Here is a 20,033-nt window from a genome sequence, read left to right as displayed (position 1 = left end):
ACCCTGTATAAACAATTATGTCAATGTTAATATTGCTGAATAGAGAATTAAATAACCTTTCAAATTAGGTCGCACACGACCCCTATTCCCTATTTAAAAATAAGGGATGGGGGAAATGGAAGGGGTTGACAAATGACAGATGTATGTACCGTAAAAATGTGTCCCCCTGAGATCAAAAATCGACCTGTTTCTTCATTTCCTTAAAATCTAATAAATAATGCCTACAGAGTAGGCCAAAGAAAACAATCCACCTTGATATTTAATATCAAGGTGGATTGTTTTCTTTGGCCTACTCTGTAATATAAATTCGAGTTCAAAACGTCCTCCGACGTTGTCCGATGCCTTGTGGTCAATATCTTCTATCATTGCAGTTTTCATCTTCTAATCCTCGTACACTCATTGATCGTCTCCTTGTATCCACGTTGTTCTTGGCCTTCCTCTTTTCCTGTTGTCTGTAGGTATCCATTTCATAATTTTCTTTGGCACTCTCTCCTCCCCCATTCTCTGAACATGTCCGCACCACGTTAATTGTTTCTTCTCAATGCATTCTATATAATTCTTAATCTATGTCTACATAATGAAAACATTCCAAAAAAATGGAAGAATTTGGTTGCAATCTAGTCGAGGAAATGAAGCATTTTGGCTCGCAATTTTTTCGTTCAGCATGGATTTACTTGAAATTTTCAAAGAAGATACAGAATAGTCCAAGGATCATTTTCTATACCCTAACCCTTGGGGGTGGTTCCCACCCAATCTCGGGGGCGGGAATTTTTTATTACATTTTAACCATGCAAATAGATGTAAAAAGTAATTCTAAGAAAAAAATGTTTTATACATTTTCTTCGTAAAACTAATATTTTTCGAGTTATTCGCGCTTGAAAGTAACAGTTTTTCGATGAAAAAATCGACTTTTTTAGAGGGTTTTTTGAGAATACCTCGAAAAATATGCTTTTAATCAAAAAAACTGTAGATATCCAAATTGTATCTTTTAGTAACACAAACCAAATTATTTTTCTTTAATATCTTTAAGACCAATACAAACCGAGATACGGCATGTTAAAAGTTAGCTTTTTTCGTCAAATGCATAATGTGAAATATTCAAAGTAAAATAACGGAAAAACTTTGCATTTTTAGAGGAAAACTTAAATAATGTTTTTTTAAGCATACAGTCAGCCCTTTCAAAAAATAATAATAAAAAGTTTCTAGTCTAAAAATGAAGCAACTTATGATCAAAAAATAGTCGGTATCTGCTTTTCTCTATGAAAAAATCAGTGAAAACAACCCCCTAACTACCCTCTCAATCAAAAATTGGTCTTCACCTTTCTGTAATTCCTTTTATATTTGTATTATAAATACGCCCAAGAAGTTTGACCTAATTACAAGACCTAATTTTAGAAATATTGAAGTTTAAAAAAAATAATTTTTTGGAATTTCCCATTTTTTCACCATTTACTTCAAAATATCTCTGAAAATACTCGAGATAAGAAAAAAAATATAGATTACTAAATTGTAGCTTTTTTATTACCATTTTGTGAATAGATTTTCATTACAATGAACAGTCAGCGAGATATGGCTGTTTAAACCTCTATTTACGAGCAAACACCTCCTTATTCGAGCCCTTTAAACTCACCCTAATTAAAAACTAAGGAGTCCTACGGAATTTAGTTTACAAAGTCTTATAACTCTTCAAAAATCCTACAAAATCATTCTTGAAAAAACTTTTTATCGCCAAAAATGAAGAAGCTATGTTTATAAAACGAATTTTTTTTTCGAAAAATTCGGATAGTCCGCTTATGGATAATTTTCAATGTATGTATAATACCACAGAACCGGTTCGTATACTGAAAGATGACTAAAAAACTATTTGTATTTGTATTTGTACATATTTGTAAATTCGTGGTTTTGTGGAAATAAATGTTTTTGTAGTTCTTTAATTCTTCCTTTTTTTCTGTATAGATCTATTAAAATATCTACTTTTAAAAACTGTAATGTTATTAAGGGTGGTTTTTAAGGGATGAAATATTATGATATTTTATCTAAAGTATAAAACAATCATTATTTAACCAATCAAAACCAAATTTTACCCATATTAAAGTATACAATGTTTTTATATAATTTTTGACAATAAGGGGTAGTTTACACTCCTAAAAATAATCAACGCCCTTAAGCATGATATAGAATAGTATGACGTACACAGTAAGATGATCCTAATCCCAAATTTTTATGTAAATCGATGCAAGCCGAAACTATTCTTTTAGGATAAGTAAAGTTTTTACATATAGCTCCAACAAGGGTGGTTTTAAGGGTTGAAATATTATGATAGTATATTTTAAAGCATAAAACAATCATTATGTAACTAATAAGAATCAAATGTTGACAATATTAAAGTTTAAAATGTTATTTTATAATTTTTTACAATTAGAGGTAGTTTTCATCCTTAAAAAACCAAAAGCGTACAACGGCTCAATATAGAAAATGAACTAGAGGGTGTAATGAGCCTAATCCCAAATTTTTGTACAAATCGATGCTGGACGAAAAAATTGCGAGGTTTTGCCATTTTTTCAGCTTCATTTCCTCGACTAATCCTCCTTTATGTGTGTGTGTGTTTATGTTTTATTGGCACTGGTTTAAGCAACCAACTGGCCAGTCAATGTGTTTTGAATTCTCTCTTTTACAAAATATATGCTTAGTATCTAAATTTAAAACTATTAGTACTACTGTTTTTTTTTACTCTGTTTTTTTTATTATTTTTTTTTATTATATTTTTTAACATTTTTTTTTATTACATTTTTTATTTTTTTTTTTTTTTTTATTTATTTTTTTTTTTTTGTATATTTTTTTATCGCGCTAAGACCTAAACCCGATTCAACCTCGCGGAGGTTTAGATCTTAGTATCTTTTTATTTTATTTAATTATTTTTTTTTTTTATTTTTTTTTTTTTTTTCTCAGAGCTTTAATTTTAAACAATTAACATGGTTGTACAAAATTTTATAAACATCTAGATTGTTTGATTGTAAAAGGTATATAAGATTAAAAGGAAATTGTACATTAACTTGAACTAGATTGGCAAAAAAGTTTGATATTTCAATAAAATGTAAAGGACATTCTAATAGCATATGTTGTAGATCAGCTAGCTCTCCACATAAACATTCATCATTATCTACAAGTCCTATTTCTCTTTTGTAGACTGGAGTCAGACAGTGATTACTTCTTATTCGACAAATAGTTTTGATAAAGCCTTTGTTGGAAACTTGATTAAACCATGTCTTGATGGGAAGTGTAGGCTGGATTTTTTTGTAATAATTTCCTTTGTCTGAATTATTGTATTGTTCCTGCCATTTCGTCCGTTTGATAGATCTCATAATAGAAATTATGTCTCCCATAGGAAGTTGATAAGTATGCAGAGTGGATTCCTTCGTTGTTGCTTTTTTAGCCAGATCATCTACTATTTCGTTGTTTTTTATACCAATGTGTGCTTTTATCCAACACAATATTATATTTTTGCCAGATTTCAAAGCTTCACTGTTCATTGCTATGATGTCACTGATGATATAATTTTCTGCAAAATTATGTACATTATATTTCAATGTCTTTACAATGCTTTGGCAGTCTGTAAATATAACATAATTGAGTTCTTTTTGATTAATACATATTTTGTATGCTTCTTTGATTGCAATGAGTTCAGCTGTGAAAATTGTCATTTTATCAGGTAATCTGTTGTTTATTTTTATACTTTTTTGTGGGTAATATATAGCATATCCAACTTTTCCTTCCATTTTTGAACCATCCGTATATAATTTCTGATAACTCCCCCAGTTTTTTTGTACACACTGAAGGTGGTCTATTTTAGTAAGGAAGTCGGTCGCACGAATATTACTTAAATGACAGTTAACTGGAGATAAATAATCTTCATAATTTAGCTTTCGAGACGAGCTTTGTTCAATTTGGTGTATGTCGCCAATGGAATTAGAAACGTTGAGGAAGCTTTCCACAACTAAAAGTAGTTTCTTTTTTTCCCAGTAATAATGAGTTAGGTATGAGGTGGTTAAATGAACAATTTTATTTAATAGCAGTTTATCGTTAACCGCTGTTTTAACTATAAATTTCTCACTTAGGTATTCCCTGCGTAATGAAAGTGGAGGTTCATTAAGCTCACATTCCATGACCAATATAGGTGTGCTACGAAGATAACCAGTGCATAACCTAAGTGCCTTATTTTTGATCCTCTCGATTTTTTGGAGTACAGAGTTTGATGCTGAGCCATAAAAAATAGATCCATAGTCTAAGATTGATCTTATCAAATTTCTGTATAGTAATATTGATATGTTTGGATCAGCTCCCCAGTTACTGACACTTACAGTCTTCATGATATTCATTGCATTTTCCATTCTTCGTAATATGTAATTTGTGTGTTCTTTCCAATTTAATTTGGAGTCTAAAAATACGCCAAGAAATTTTATTGAAGTTTTATAAGGAATACTAGTATTATCAAATTGTAGATGGCTTTGAGGAACATATCGTTTTTTAGTAAACGTAACAATGGTTGATTTACTCTCTGATATTGTTAAGTTATTATCGGTAGCCCATTTTTTTATAATATTCAATGTCGATTTAAGGTAGTTATTACATCTATCTATTGACTTATTTTCTGCATATATCGCAACATCATCAGCGTACTGTAGGATTTTTATGTGTTGAGGAAGTTTAGTTTCTAAGTCAGCAGTATACAGTATATATAATATAGGACTTAGGATGCTACCCTGAGGTAGTCCCAAAGATGTGTATCGGGAGTTAGATTGATCTCCATTTAATCTAACGTGAACTGCTCGATTAATGTATAAGTTAATGATGTTCCATGTTACTATCTCGGGTATTCCTATTTCCAACATTTTCGCGTATAGTATGTGAAGATTAACGTTGTCGTAAGCCCCTTTTATATCTAAGAACAAAGCACTAACTGCTTTCTTATAAGTAAAGGAACTATAAATGTCTATTAAAAAGTGGCAGAGGCTATCTTGTGTGGATTTACCTTTTCTAAAACCAAACTGACTTCTTGGTAATAGGTCGTTCTTTTCTAGCCAAAATTCCAGACGGTTTTTAATAAGTCTCTCATATGTTTTTAGTATACAGGAAGCCAGACCGATTGGACGGTAAGAATCCCAATTCTTTGATGATTTTCCTGGTTTTAAAACCGGGATAATAGTGTAAACGTGCCAATCGTCAGGAATCTTTATGCGGCGCATCCAAATTTCATTATATATATTTAGTAGTGCAGCCTTACCAATTCTTGAAAGATTTGATAGCATCGAGTAATGGATATTATCGGCACCTGGTGCTGAATTTGAGTTTTTCTTCAACGCAAAGTTTAGTTCAGTGGCAGAAAATGGTTTGACTAGGAAACGGATTGGTTCTGGATAGTCGTAAAGAGCATTTAGTTGTAAATCAGGAATTACTAATTCTGCAGACGGCGGTGTGATATTTTGATGGAACTCTTCTATCCACGAAGCTTCCGACAGAATAACAGGGACTTTGTTCTTTGTTTTTCTATTTTTTATTCGGTTAACTTTTGACCATACATCTTTAATAGGGACTGACCTATTTAGGGATCCGACATAATCTCTCCAGCTATTTCTTTTAGTTTGTTTAGTGATCTTCTTGACATGTGCATCATCTTTTTTATACTTAAGTATAAATTAATCCTCCTTTATAAAAAAGGAGATAAATTAGATCTTGAAAACCATAGGCCAATTAGCTTGCTAAACTCCCTATACAAGCTTTTTACTCGAATACTGGCAAACAGATTGGAAGAAAATCTCGATTTTTATCAGTCAGAAGAACAGGCTAGATTTCGATCGGGACACTGAACAAACGACCATTTGCAATACCTTAAAACTCTAGTCGAAAAGTAAATCGAATATAATAGACCACTTCCTCTTATCTTTTTCGACTTCCACAAAGCATTTGACACAGTGGAAACAGTTGCTATCTTAAAAGCACTATCAGAGTGGAGCACAGGTATGCGAACATTATTCGAAATATTTACGAAAATGGGACAACTACCTAGGCAACCAAGTGACGTCAACAACGTCGAGGAAACGTCAGTATTTGGTGGAATATATACACGTGGTTGAACATTACGTCATATCGACGTCTTTTTTAGGTGATTTTAAATACGTAAGATTAATGACGTTAAAATACGTTTAAAAGACGTTTTTATTTCAGCCAGCCTAAGTCTGACGTCACGAAATTGGGAGGAGCTTGGAGCTTAAAAGTTACAAAACTAAGGTTATGTTTATATCGTTGTCGTTTGTTTGTCCTAGTGTTTTGCCTATTTTGGATTCATTTGGATTTTGTTGGCTGTTTTGTGTGTATTTTTTAAAACTTTTGTTTGTCATTTGTAAATTTTATAAATTTACCACAATGCTAAGTGATTATTTAAAGAAATTATTATTGGAAACTACGCAGATGTTTTAGAAAGGTAGGCGAAACAATTTTTATTTACTATTCATTTTTCCCTGATATGTATCAATAATGATGAATTTTGCAAGCAATAACATTATTTCTTTTATTGTTTTAGATATTCATTGAAGCTGAAAATAATTGGAGATTTAGATCCATATACAATTCAGTCATCAGAATTGGATTTTACAGTGCATTCCATCAATTACCGTTATAATGCTATTATAGATAGACTGGTAGAGTCTCACAGTTACTACTTTAAGCAGCAGATGAAAGCATACAAAAGCCTTCAGGCACATAAAAGCCTTCACAACTGGATTTGTTTTGAAACATTTGACGTTTTGATGATTTCTATATTATTGTTGGAAAGGTAAGTCTTTATTTTATTTATTCACCATTAAAAATATATAGATAACAGTATTAGTGTCTTTCGGATAAATGGGTTTTAAATATTAGATTTATTTACGTTTATATATCTGTATGAAACCAGACATATTGTCGTCCTAATTTGTAAACTGTGTAACTCCATATTTCTCTGAAAATGAGTTATTACTGCCATTTATTTGAAAAAATCCCTACTAGTTTAAAAAAGGATGCACATGCATATTTTTACCAGAAGAGTAAATAGTGACATCTTCGTATACACCGATCTTCCTTGCAGCAAATTTAGTACCAAAAATATGTAACTCCCCAGTTTGTCATACCACACGATTGACCTCACTGTTTAGAAAGTGATATTTTCAAGAAAGAGTTGGTGGTAAATAATATTAATACACTCATTAAACAATATAGGTACAAATGTTAGTACCTATCTATAAAATATTCCATTTGAGCATTCTATCTTGTAAAATGGGAGATACGTAGTATTCGCATTAGTCATATTTAGAGAAATAATTTTTTGTGCCTCTGTAAAATTTGGATAAATGGAGTTACACAGTTTACAGATTAGGTCGACGACATGTAATTGCTATGATAGAAAAGAGAATAATAAACAGTCATGATTGTTTGTTCTAAAATTATATTATATGAATGTCTGATTTTAAAATATTCTCAATCATTGTAAAGAACGCAAATACTCTAATGAAAATAAATTTTTGTAGTTGAAGCATTCCCACAAAGATAAAATATTTTTTTAGGTGAAGAATTCCCAAAAAGCTAATGCTAAACCACTAGATGCTTGGGTGATAGCCAGTTCCAATGGCACAGCAAATGCACATTGTATGTGTATTGCAGGTAATAGTGAAGTTTGCAGCCATATTGCAGCAATCTTATTTGCAGCTGAGTATGCCCACAGCAAGACAGAAGAAGAAGAACCCAATGCATGTACAGATGTTACAGCTATGTACATTTTCTGGTGAAAAACTAATGAGTTTTCAAGCTGTTCGGTCAGAGTGCTTGTTGCGCTCTCTAAACGAGCTGAAATATAATACGGCTTTGGCTTCATGTTGAAGCGATATGAAAATGGTTAGTCATTTTTAATTATAATGTACTTCTTCATCATGAGTATTTATGTATAGGGCTTTTCATTCACAGTCATTTGTTTCGAGCATCTGTCATGTGTCACATAATATTAATATTATATCTACGTCATACGTTATTGGTATATACCAATGATACACACCAAAGACATATGGCGTAGATATATTAATATTATGTGACACATGACAGATGCTCGAAACAAATGACAGTCGATAAAAAGCCCTATTAGTCTTTTAAGTGTGTATTATCAGATATCACATGTAAATTGTTTTTATCATTTTAATTTGGTCATTACAGTCCCTTAATCAAAAAATATATTTTTCAGGTGTCTGTGGATCTTTTTGTATGCAAAAATTTGTAATAATTATTTGAAATCATTTTGAGGATTATAAGAGTATGGAAATATATGTGAGAACACAGACTATTATAGTTTTGTCCTATTTTTTATCATTCAATCGTCTTCTTTAAAATTTATAAATATAAAGCAGATAGTTTTCATTGAAATTCAATATATTGGGTCTTATTTGTATGTATTCATTTTTTACTAAAGGTACGATTCCGATAACGACTGCAGACAGCAACTGCAAACATTAGTTTGCACTACTACTTTGCACTATTTATCTGTATGAGACTGATTCCGACATCTGACTGCAACTGCTGTCCGGCAGAATGTCAGTTGCTAATAATTATGCAAATTATTAGTGCAAAATAATGACGTCTGTCATGGTGACAACTGTAACTGCCATCTGCAGTCGTTGTCGGAATCGTACCTTTAAAATGTGTGGTATAATTATAATAATTTTATATATTATATATCTTAAATGGTTTAAACTTAAGTTTGTTATTACATTGTGACTTAAATGTTTAATTTGTTAATAAATGATTTATTAGTTTATATATGTTGTTTCACTTTTGACACAGTAAATATTTATAATATAAAAAGTGAAAATTCTATGTATGTTATATATGTTGCATTGAGGATATTGTAATTCTATGCATTTTAACAAGCCTTCCATTTGGTTTTACTTAAATGGAAAAATTGCAATACTAACAATGCCCATACGAATAATTGAATGGGCCTGCCGAATAACGTTGTAAACGCCACATGGTTTGTTTTTGAGAAGACAAAGAAAAAGTTTTAATATTGTGATGATGGTGAGTTTATACATTTTAAGGGTTAGTAATACAGTTTTTAAATACAAAATACAAACTGTATTACTCACCTTTAAAATGTATAAACTCACCAGTATCACAATATAAAACTTTTTCTTTGACTTCTCAAAAACAAACCATGTGGTGGACCCATTCAATTATTATGTATTTCTAAAACCATAAAATGAAAATTAAATCTAAAAAACGACGCAAAATCGACGTAAAAATGACGTATTTAAAACGTGATAAAAATGACGCGACTTATGGTGGGACATATTCACGTGATCCTCGACGTCGAAAAAACGTGATAAACAGACGTCGTTTGGTGATAATTATGACGTTTTTTCAACGTTTTATAAACGTTATTTGGTTGCCTGGGTATTAACCTGCATTGCATGACTGAGAGGATTGGCAGGAAAATTAGCAGAGGGGTGCGGCATGGAGATACCTTGTCACCAAAACTATTTATAATAGTCATGGAGTACGCTTTTAAAGTACTAGAGTGGAAATCAAAAGGGACAAGTATCGTTGGAATGATATTAAATCTTCTCCGGTATGCCAACGGCATAATAGACGACTTAGGAGAAACTAAAGTTAAAATACAATTACAGACAGTAACACAGAAAGTAGGTTTAAAAATAAATTATGGAAAAACAAAAATTATGGCCAATCTCGACCCCAATGAGCTAAATGTAATAAGTATAATCAGTATAATGGGAAAATATGAGAATAGGTTTAAGCGAACATCCATAAACTACGTCGTTGAAAAGAGAGAGGGGGGACTTTGCTTATTAAGACGGTATACGACAGGGGGAGGGGGCCGTGAGTGCACATCCAACGTCATTTGATATATTTAAAGTCGCTATCGTCTCTATAAATATAATTTTTTTTTATTTTTAAAAGAATCGTTAAGGGCGGTCATGAGTTGCAATTGTGACGTCGGTATGGGAGGTGGGCAACTGTAAATGACACTTTATGACGGAAGGGGGGAGGATATTAAAACTCCAAAATTTTTACGACAGTGCATGCTGTCTAAATAATAAAATTATATTCATAAAAAATGTATTTAATTTAATAGTCATATATATAAAACTGTATAAAAATAAAAATATATCAGTTCGACTAATGGATTAAGAGCGTAGGCGCAAAAATTCGCATAAATTAGTACTGAGAATTCATGAGATAACTAATTAGTATTTTTGAAAAAGTTAAACGCATAATGAAAGATTACATTATTACCGAAGGCCGAAAGTCCCTGCGAACCTCTATAATGTTTATTTTAATAAGTTACAGGGGTAAAAAAAAAAGAAAAAATTTAATGTGATTTTTAATTTTAAATAACTCATTTAAAAGAAACTTTCTGTTTATTCTAAGGAACTTTTGGCCCTGGGTAATAATGTAATCTTTCATTCTGCGTTTAAATTTTTCAAAAATATTTATCACTTTTTTCAAAATTTAAAAAAATTAATGCATTTAGAAAGCATTGGTTCGAAATTTTGCGTCTACGCTCTTAAGTCCATAGTCAAAAAAAATCACAAATAAATATAACACAAATAAAAAACATAAAACATTGTGGCATACAAAATGAATGAATTACATTTCAAACAACAGCTTCAAATCATCTATAGACAACTTATTCTTAGCTGCCTGCACTGTGCCTGTCAACATTGCGTTTGCAATTCCTAATTTTTTTTCTTGCAAATCTAAAATTCTCTTTTCTATAGTGTCTTCCGCCATAAATTTATAGACGAATACCGGTTTTTGTTGGCCTACTCTGTATATCCTATCCTGAGCTTGATTTTCTAATTGTGGGTTCCAATGCAGATCAAGTAAGATCAAGTGGTTGGCTCCGACTAAGTTCAAACCTACACCTCCAGCTGTTAGCGATAGTAGCATTACACGCAAGTCGTCCTTCGGATTGTTGAGTCTAAAAATTATCAATATTCAATTATTTGTTCGAAGACTAAACAAATCTGGCAAAAAACCCAAGCATTCCAGAATAGTGCAGCCGATATGTGAAACAATTGTGCATTTAATGATAGAAGTATACAGGGTGTCCCGGAAAATAGTGCGTTCCTTAAAGGTATAGGTAGAAGGCACCATGTAGAACAAAAAACTCTTATAACATTTTTTTCTAAATGCAACCGTTTGACCAAAAAATTAAAATGTGTTTTGGTATCCAAATTTAAATCTGACAACTATGTGCGGTACGCAAATTTAAGCATAGACAGTCCCATGTAAATAGATAGAAGATGATAGTAAACAGATAGTTTTAAAGAATCCTGTTTAGTGTCAATGCCGAAAATGTTTTCGAATAGTGAGTGTATTACCTATTATGTTATTACCTATGAATGGTGTTTGTGAAAGGTTACTTGAAACATCTATTCGGTATATTAATTATTTTCAAGTAAGTACAACTTAGTTATTTCAGTTCACAAGTAAACAAATTACTGAGACATTATCTGGTGTATTTAAGTTCCACTGTAAACTATTAAAACTATGTAATTCAGTTAAAGCCCTCAGCAATACTCAGCATTCAACCCATTTAAACCTTACTAAATACATAATACTAGTTTAGTTAAAAGATGTGTTTTTATGTTAAAAGATGTGTAATTCGTTTAAAATTATGCAATAGGTATTTCAATACATTTCAAAAGAAAATAATTTTAGTAAACAAATAGTAAATACATAAGTATTACCTACTATTAGGTTGGATTATTTTAAATACTGTTAATCACAATCACAAACGAGTTCTTATTATGTTATTATTCCGTAGTGCGTACGACGTTGCCAGTTTATTAAAATTTTCAAACATTAGAATACAGGTATATGGAAAACAATGTTAACTTTTTTTGGAAACGGTTAACTTTAGAAAAAAAATGGTATAGGACTTTTTTGTTCCAAATTGTGTATTCTCTTCATACCTTAAAGGAACGCACTATTTTCCGGGACACCCTGTATAATTTGGACCACATATACTGCACATGTAAAGGTTCAAATTTACATATGAGGCTATCTCAGATTTTGCCTTTTACAAAAATGGCGGGGATTCAAAATGGCGACTATACATATGTGACTAATAGCACGATAACTTTTGAACGAGACTTCAGATTTCAACCAAATTTGGTATATAGGTTATTTTTTTGATGTGAGAGATAGAGTCTTGAACCGGAAGAATCGGTTTACCAGAAGTTGTGTTTTTCCTGGTTTTTATGTAAAAATATGCTGTTTTTTTTTTCAATTCTTTCACCCTGTATGTATTAATTTTTCAAAAAGTTAATACCGCCATTTAAAAGAGCGTAAAAATATTTTTTAGGAAATATTTTTAACTTTTTAGTTATGTTAATTACCATTTAATAAATGCAAAACTTATCTTCACATGTACCTATATGCGGCAGATTCGTGCAAATATAAGAATTATTGTGCATTTAATGGTAAAAGCATATAATTTGGACCACATATACTACACATATACAGGTACAAATTTACTACGAGGCCATCTCAGTTTTTGTTCCTTTTACAAAAATGGCGGGCATTCAAAATGGCGACTATACATATGTGACTAATAGCACGATAACTTTTGAACGAGACGTCAGATTTCAACCAAATTTGGTATACAGGTTCATTTTTGGTGAATAATATCGAGGTTTTGAACCGGAAGAATGGGTTTACCAGAATTTGTGTTTTTTCTTTTTTTTTTATGTAAAAATATGTTGTTCCTTTTTTAATTATTTCACCCTGTATATATAAATATTTCAAATAGATAATACCGCCATTGAAAAGAGTGTAAATATATTTTTTAGGAAATGTTTTGAACTTTTCAGTTGTGTTAAATACCATTTAATAAATAACGTATGTTCACATGTACCTATGGGCGGCACATTCATTTTGAATGCCAGCCATTTTTGTAAAAGACGAAATCTGAGATGGCCTCATATCTAAATTTGAATCTTTGTATGTGTAGTATGTGTGGTCCAAATTATATGCTTTTACCATTAAATGCACAATAATTCTTATATTATTCTTAGCACGAATCTGCCGCACATAGGTACCTACATGTGAAGATACGTTATGCATTTAATAAATGGTAATTAATACAACTAAAGAGCTCAAAATATTTCCTAAAAAATATTTTACGCTCTTTTTAACGCCGGTATCATCTTTTGAAAAATTAATATACAGGGTGGTTCATCTTATTCGCCTCGGTCTCTGTACGGAAAACCACTTGATATTTTAAAAAAATTTCTTCAGACAAATATACAGGGCCTTTAATACTACAATCTAAAAATAATGTGAATTATACAGGGTGTTCCAAAAAAGAGTGGTATATCAAAGTTATATTTTTTCTTATGGAATGCCCTATATCTGATGACATTATTGAATTGACCTTAAAAAATAAGCTACATTTTCAGAAGGGTTCCCTATACCTACATACAGGGTGTTTTGATTTATTTCGATTTTTATAAAAATGTAAGGTTTTAGAAAAAAATAAATATCTACGAATCTAAGAAGCAGTAACAAATTCTTTCTTGGATTTTAATAATAGATTATTTAGCATACTTAAACAGATGCTTACTGCAACAAAATTTCTTACAGGGTGGTCAAAATATGAGATTGTTTTATTAACAAATTCAAGCTGTAATAACTTACTTATTTTAAATGGAACACCCTGTATCTTACTAGTCTATCGCGTAGAAAATTTACTTAGCTTTCAATTTGTATTAGGGTTTCCTATACTTATCTTTTTACAGGGTGGTCAAAATATTAGATTGTTCTATTAACAAATTCAAGCTGTAATAACTTACTTATTTTAAATGGAACACCCTGTATCTTACTAGTCTATCGAGTAGAAAATTTACTTATTCTTATTATCGTTTCCTATACCTATCCCTTCATTTTTTAAATATTTAAAGATTTCCTAATTTGTAAGCTTTAAAAATTAGAATTACGAGTACATAAGTACCTATGTCGTGTTTACGTACAACACATCACCAACACCGGCAATATACTTAGACAAGATACTGTCATTAATAAAATTTTCATTGTTATCTTGTAATCACACAGAGTGTTGTATTATTTTAGTTGATTTTGGCCTACATGTGAAATTGAATAATATGTTTATTTTAAACTGCATACCCTATATTAGATGCCGTATTCTGGAAGAATATGTAAATTATATTTCATTCCGTATAAGTATTTTCCATATCTTAACCCAACGGTTATTAAGTAAATTTAAGAACGCCACTTTTTGTTTGAATCTTTAAATCGCAATTACAAACAATTAAATGCAATGGCTACATTGATGAAAACGAGCCTATTGTACAAAAATATGTAAAAATGGGTATTAACAGAATAACGTGGGAATTTATATTTACAGAATAACATGTGTATTGAGAATGTTAACATGGAATTGAAGAGATTTTAAATATCTTCCATTATAAAGAATAGAATATCGAGTATGTCATTTAAAATAAGAACACTCTGTGTGATTAAATGATAAAAATGTGAATTTTATTAATGAAACTATCTTGACTAAGATATTTAAGTATATTGCCGGTGTTGGTGATGTGTTGTACATAACCACGACATAGGTACTTAATTCTAATTTTCAAAGCTTATAAATTAGGAAATCTTTAAATATTTAAAAAATGAAGGGAGATAGGTATAGGAAACCCTAATAAGAATTGAAAGCTAAGTAAATTTTCTACTCGATAGACTAGTAAGATACAGGGTATTCCATTTAAAATAAGTAAGTTATTACAGCTTGAATTTGTTAATAGAACAATCTAATATTTTGACCACCCTGTAAAAAGATAGGTATAGGAAACCCTAGTACAAATTGAAAGCTAAGTAAATTTTCTACGCGACAGACTAGTAAGATACAGGGTGTTCCATTTAAAATAAGTAAGTTATTACAGCTTGAATTTGTTAATAGAACAATCTCATATTTTGACCACCCTGTAAGAAATTTTGTTGCAATAAGCATCTGTTTAAGTATGCTAAATAGTCTATTATTAAGATCCAAGAAAGAATTTGTTACTGCTTCTTAGATTCGTAGATATTTATTTTTTTCTAAAACCTTACTTTTTTATAAAAATCGAAATAAATCAAAACACCCTGTATTTAGGTATAGGGAACTCTTATGAAAGTATAGCTTATTTTTTAAGGTCAATTCAATAGTGTCATCAGATATAGGGCATTCCATAAGAAAAAATATAACTTTGATATACCACTCTTTTTTGGAACGCCCTGTATAATTCGCATTATTTTTAGGTTGTGGTATTAAAGGCTCCGTATATTTCTGTGAAGAAATTTTTTTAAAATATCAAGTGGTTTTCCGTACAGAGACCGAGGCGAATAAGATGAACCACCCTGTATACAGGGTGAAATAATTGAAAAAGAAACAACATATTTTTACATAAAAAAACAGCAAAAACACAAATTCTGGTAAACCGATTCTTCCGGTTCAACACCTCGATATTGTTCATTAAAAAAAGAACCTATATACCAAATTTGGTTGAAATCTGTTATCTCGTTCAAAAGTTATCGTGCTATTAGTCACATATGTATAATCGCCATTTTGAATGCCCGCCATTTTTGTAAAAGGAACAAAAACTGAGATGGCCTCGTATCTAAATGTGAACCTCTATAAGTGTAGTATATGTGGTCCAAATTATACGCTTCTATCATTAAATGCACAATAATTCTTATAATATTTGCACCAATCTGCCGCATATAAATACATGTGAAGATACGTTTTGCATTTATTAAATGGTAATTAACATAACTAAAAAGATACAAATATTTCCTAAAAAATATTTTTACGCTCTTTTTAAGGGCCGTGTTAACTTTTTGAAAAATTAATATATACAGGGTGAAATAATTAAGAAAAAAACAACATATTTTTACATAAAAACCAGGAAAAACACAACTTCTGATAAACCTATTCTTACTGTTCAAGACCTCGATCTTATACATCAAAAAAAGAACCTATATACCAAATTTGGTTGAAATCTGAAGTCTCGTTCAAAAGTTATCGTGCTATTAGTCACATATATATAGTCGCCATTTTGAATCCCCGCCATTTTTGTAAAAGGCAAAATCTGAGAGAGCCTTCTATCTAAATTTGAACCTTTGTATGTGTAGTATATGTGGTCCAAATTATATGCTTCTATCATTAAATGCACAATTCTTATAATTATTTGCACGAATCTGGCGCACTAGAATAAAATCAGATTAAACCAAGCTACAGCACCATTAAAAACTTTGTTAACCCATTCGCTGCCGATCATGCGCCAGCGCGTGATATGGTTACTTCAGTCAGGTGCCGTTCAACAAAATGGCCCCCAGTGGAGTTCCATCCTCTTCGATAGCAGCGAATGGGTTAAACAACGACATAAAACGATATCTACATAATCTATCTGTCACAGAAACCACCGAATACACTCTATGGAAGGCAACACGAAAGATTAATCGACGACAACTCTCTAATCTGCCTATCTGGGCCAGTAACGAACGATGGGCTAAAAGTAACAAAAAAAAGCCAGTCTTTGCCAAATATCTGGAGGAAGTGTTCCAACCGCATGCTCAAAACAACAACTCTGATGCAGAAGATAATATTCAATTGTATTTAGAATATCCATACCAACTAGACGCACCATTGGAGACATTCACTGCCAAAACAAGTTTTCAACAAAATCCAAACAGATCTGAATCCGAAAAAGTCCTCAGGGATCGACTTAATCATACAAGGATTCTAAAAGAACTTCCCAAGAAAGGAGAGCAATACTTAACACAGATTTTTAACGCAATCTTAAGAATTGGTTACTATCCCCTTTTGTCGAAAGTAGCACAAATCATTCTAATACCCAAACCAGGCAAACCTAGAAGTTAAGTCCTATAGACTTATCGGTCTACTTTCAGTGATGTCAAAGGTTTTTGAAAAACTACTACTAGACAGACTACAACCAATCCTCGTAAAATAGCAGCTAATACCCAATCACCAATTTGGATTTAGACAACATGCTACCAATGAGCAAATTCACCGGATCTGCAATTCCATAAACAAAGCCTTAGAAGAGAAGAAATACTGTTCTGCGGCCTTTTTGGATGTCTAACAGGCTTTTGATACAGTCTCTCACACTGGCTTGCTATACCTACAAAATAAGACAAGTCCTTCCTCTCAACTACTTCTTTCTATTCCCCAAGTCCTATCTTTCTGACTGCCATTTCCTTGTAAAGGATCAGTGCACTAACTTATATCCAATTAAAGCTGGAGTATAGTGATGTTGAAAAAGTAACTATTCGTTACAAAGTACTTGTTACTTACGAATACGGAAAGTAACGATTACTATACACAGAGGTAAATCGTTACTTTGATTACTCTGATTACTTCGTACCAATCGTATCAGAGCGAGTAACGACTATTGTATCTTCTTTGGTTACTTTGATTACTCTGATTACTTCGTTACTTCATACCAATCGTATTAGAGCGAGTACCGACTATTGTATCTACTTTGATTACTCTGATTACTTCGTACCAATCGTATCAGAGCGAGTAACGACTATGCAGGGGTGGTCAAACTGTGGCTCGCGAGCCACATTGAAGCCCTCTTTGAAGGATTATTTGTGGCTCTCAATAAATGTACCTGAATTACTTTTAATTTTTGTGTTTTAAAATGACTTAAATTATTGACAACAAAAAATATAAAAGACTATAACATTCGACTTAGACAGAAGGCCCCTTATCATCGTTGCTATTTAATTTGGTCTTAGAATAGGTAATAAGTAAAATATCATCTGAGCTGACAGGGGGATTTGCAAATCGAGGATCAAAACTATTAGTGACCTTTGCTGATGATCTAGGTGTAGTCGCTCATTCTATAAGAGACGTGAGAGAGGTGTTTTCACAACTAGTGGCAGGAACAGGTAGTCTGGGCCTTCGAATAAATGAAGAGAAGACGAAAGACATGAAAGTAACCAAAAATCCAAGACCAAGAGTTAGGCGGAACATAACTTACTATTAATGACCACAACTTCGAAGTAGTAAAAGAGTTTAAATATCTAGGGGCCATTTTCACAGATGACAACTACATATAAAAAGATATCTCAGAAAGAATAAATGCGTGGAACAGAGCATCATACTCCCTATCATCATTATTAAGATCTAAGATGCTAAAAAGGCAATCTAAATTAAGCCTGTATGTCAATTATTCGTCCAATTGTTACATATGGGAGTGAAACATAGACTCTACATCAGCGGGAAAAAAATAAGCTCCTGGTGTTTGAAAAGAAAGTTCTCAGAATGATATTTGGCCCTCAAAGAGATGAATTGACAGAAGAGTGGAGAAGGCGCCGCAAAGCTGAATTGGTATGGCACTGAAAACATCGTAAGAGATATAAAAGCTAAGATAAGATGGACAGGTCATGTGGTAAGATCAGAGGAAAATAGTGTGTTAAACAGTGCTTTTTGAGAGACGGTAGAAGATAAGTAGGCCGTCCCAGAAAAGATGGAAAGATGATGAAGAATTGAAGTATTCTGAATTAGTAAAGGCTGCTTGTAGAATTATTTGCATATTTGAAACAACGATGTGAACCATTTTATTTCACTTTAAAGTTCGTGTAGTCCAAACAGTATGAGAAAAATTAAATACCTTTTTTACACTTTTTAAATAATTGTTTAATTGCGGCTCGCGAAAAATTTCAAATTTTGAAAAATGGCTCGATTATCAAGGAGCTTGGCCACCCCTGGACTATTGTATCTACTTTGATTACTTTGATTACTCTGATTACTTCGTACTTCGTGAAGGTCGTTATTATATCGGAATCCCTATACAACATACCTACCTACTGAGAAATACGATTCTCGATATGATTACCGGTACTCAAATACAAAAGTAATAATAGTAATCAATTCATTTTTATCTCTTAAACAGATTGGTGAAGGTCGTTGTCATATCGGAATACCTATATAGACCTACCTACTAAGAAATACGATTCTCGATATGATTACCGGCACTCAAATACAAAAGTAATCATAGTAATCAAAGTAAGGAATACTGTAAATGATTACTTTATACAAAATACCTACCTACTGAGAAATACGATTTTTGATATGATTACCGGTACTCAAATGCATAAGTAATCATAGTAATCAAAGTAACGAATACTATAAGTGATTACTTTATACAAAAGTAACGATTTGTAATTAATACTCGAAAGTAACTATAATCAACATCACTACTGCCTCAGGGTAGTGTCCTTGGACCTCTTCTCTGCCTACTCCACAAAGCAGATCTTCCTACAAGTCAAAACATCATCACAGCTACATATGCAGACGACCCAGCAATCCTTGCGGCTCACTCAAACCCGTACATCGCCTCGCAACTGCTCCAGACCAATCTCGATAAAATAAATATTAAAGTAAACGAAAGTTAATAATTAAGTCAGTAGATATAACGTTGCGTTGACTAATAGAAAAGGTACATGCCCAACCGTCTCATTAAATAACCAAAATCATCAAACTACTTTTTTGTACTTATGCCGGGTGGAAGAAAAAAAGGTTTTCTTATGTTAGGCTTGAGACACCCTATAGGGAGGACGAGGTACAAATGTGAGTATACGCTTTAAGCTCGTAGGTAGAGGGGATAATTAAAAATTCGCGAGCGCCAGTAGTGACAAGTTTGTAAGCCTTTACTGGAAATTTGACATAAATGTCAATGTGATTAATTTAAAACATTGAAATTAAAAACATTAATAGAAAATAATATTAGTTGGTCAAAGCTGTGGTGTATATTTTTACCTTAAATATACTCATGTTTTTAATACTGAATTTAAGTTTTTTTAATACTTCGTAATACGTAATTATAAATTAATCTAAGCGCCATCTACACAATGTGAAAGTATCCGAAGTAAGAAATTAATATTTCATTAATAGAACGTTA

The 20,033-nt window shown here is 31.8% G+C and overlaps 1 protein-coding gene across 2 annotated transcripts in view; it reads right to left on the bottom strand.

Annotated features, from left to right (window-relative positions):
* Positions 1 to 10,163: 10,163 nt before the first annotated feature.
* LOC126887350 (transcription termination factor 2-like) overlaps positions 10,164 to 20,033 on the bottom strand; it is a 67,008-nt gene continuing 57,138 nt past the window's right edge. Inside the window, exon 7 of one of the 2 annotated variants that reach the window (XM_050654804.1) lies at positions 10,164 to 11,017. In XM_050654804.1, coding sequence (XP_050510761.1) covers positions 10,684 to 11,017 — 334 coding nt within the window. In that variant the 3' untranslated portion in view covers positions 10,164 to 10,683. The remainder of the gene's footprint in view (positions 11,018 to 20,033) is intronic. The other variant, XM_050654803.1, reaches the window with a different exon arrangement.

The sequence above is a fragment of the Diabrotica virgifera genome, chromosome 6 (genome assembly GCF_917563875.1).
Source record: "Diabrotica virgifera virgifera chromosome 6, PGI_DIABVI_V3a".
Lineage (NCBI taxonomy): Eukaryota > Metazoa > Arthropoda > Insecta > Coleoptera > Chrysomelidae > Diabrotica > Diabrotica virgifera.
This window is presented reverse-complemented; position numbering and strand designations above follow the sequence as displayed.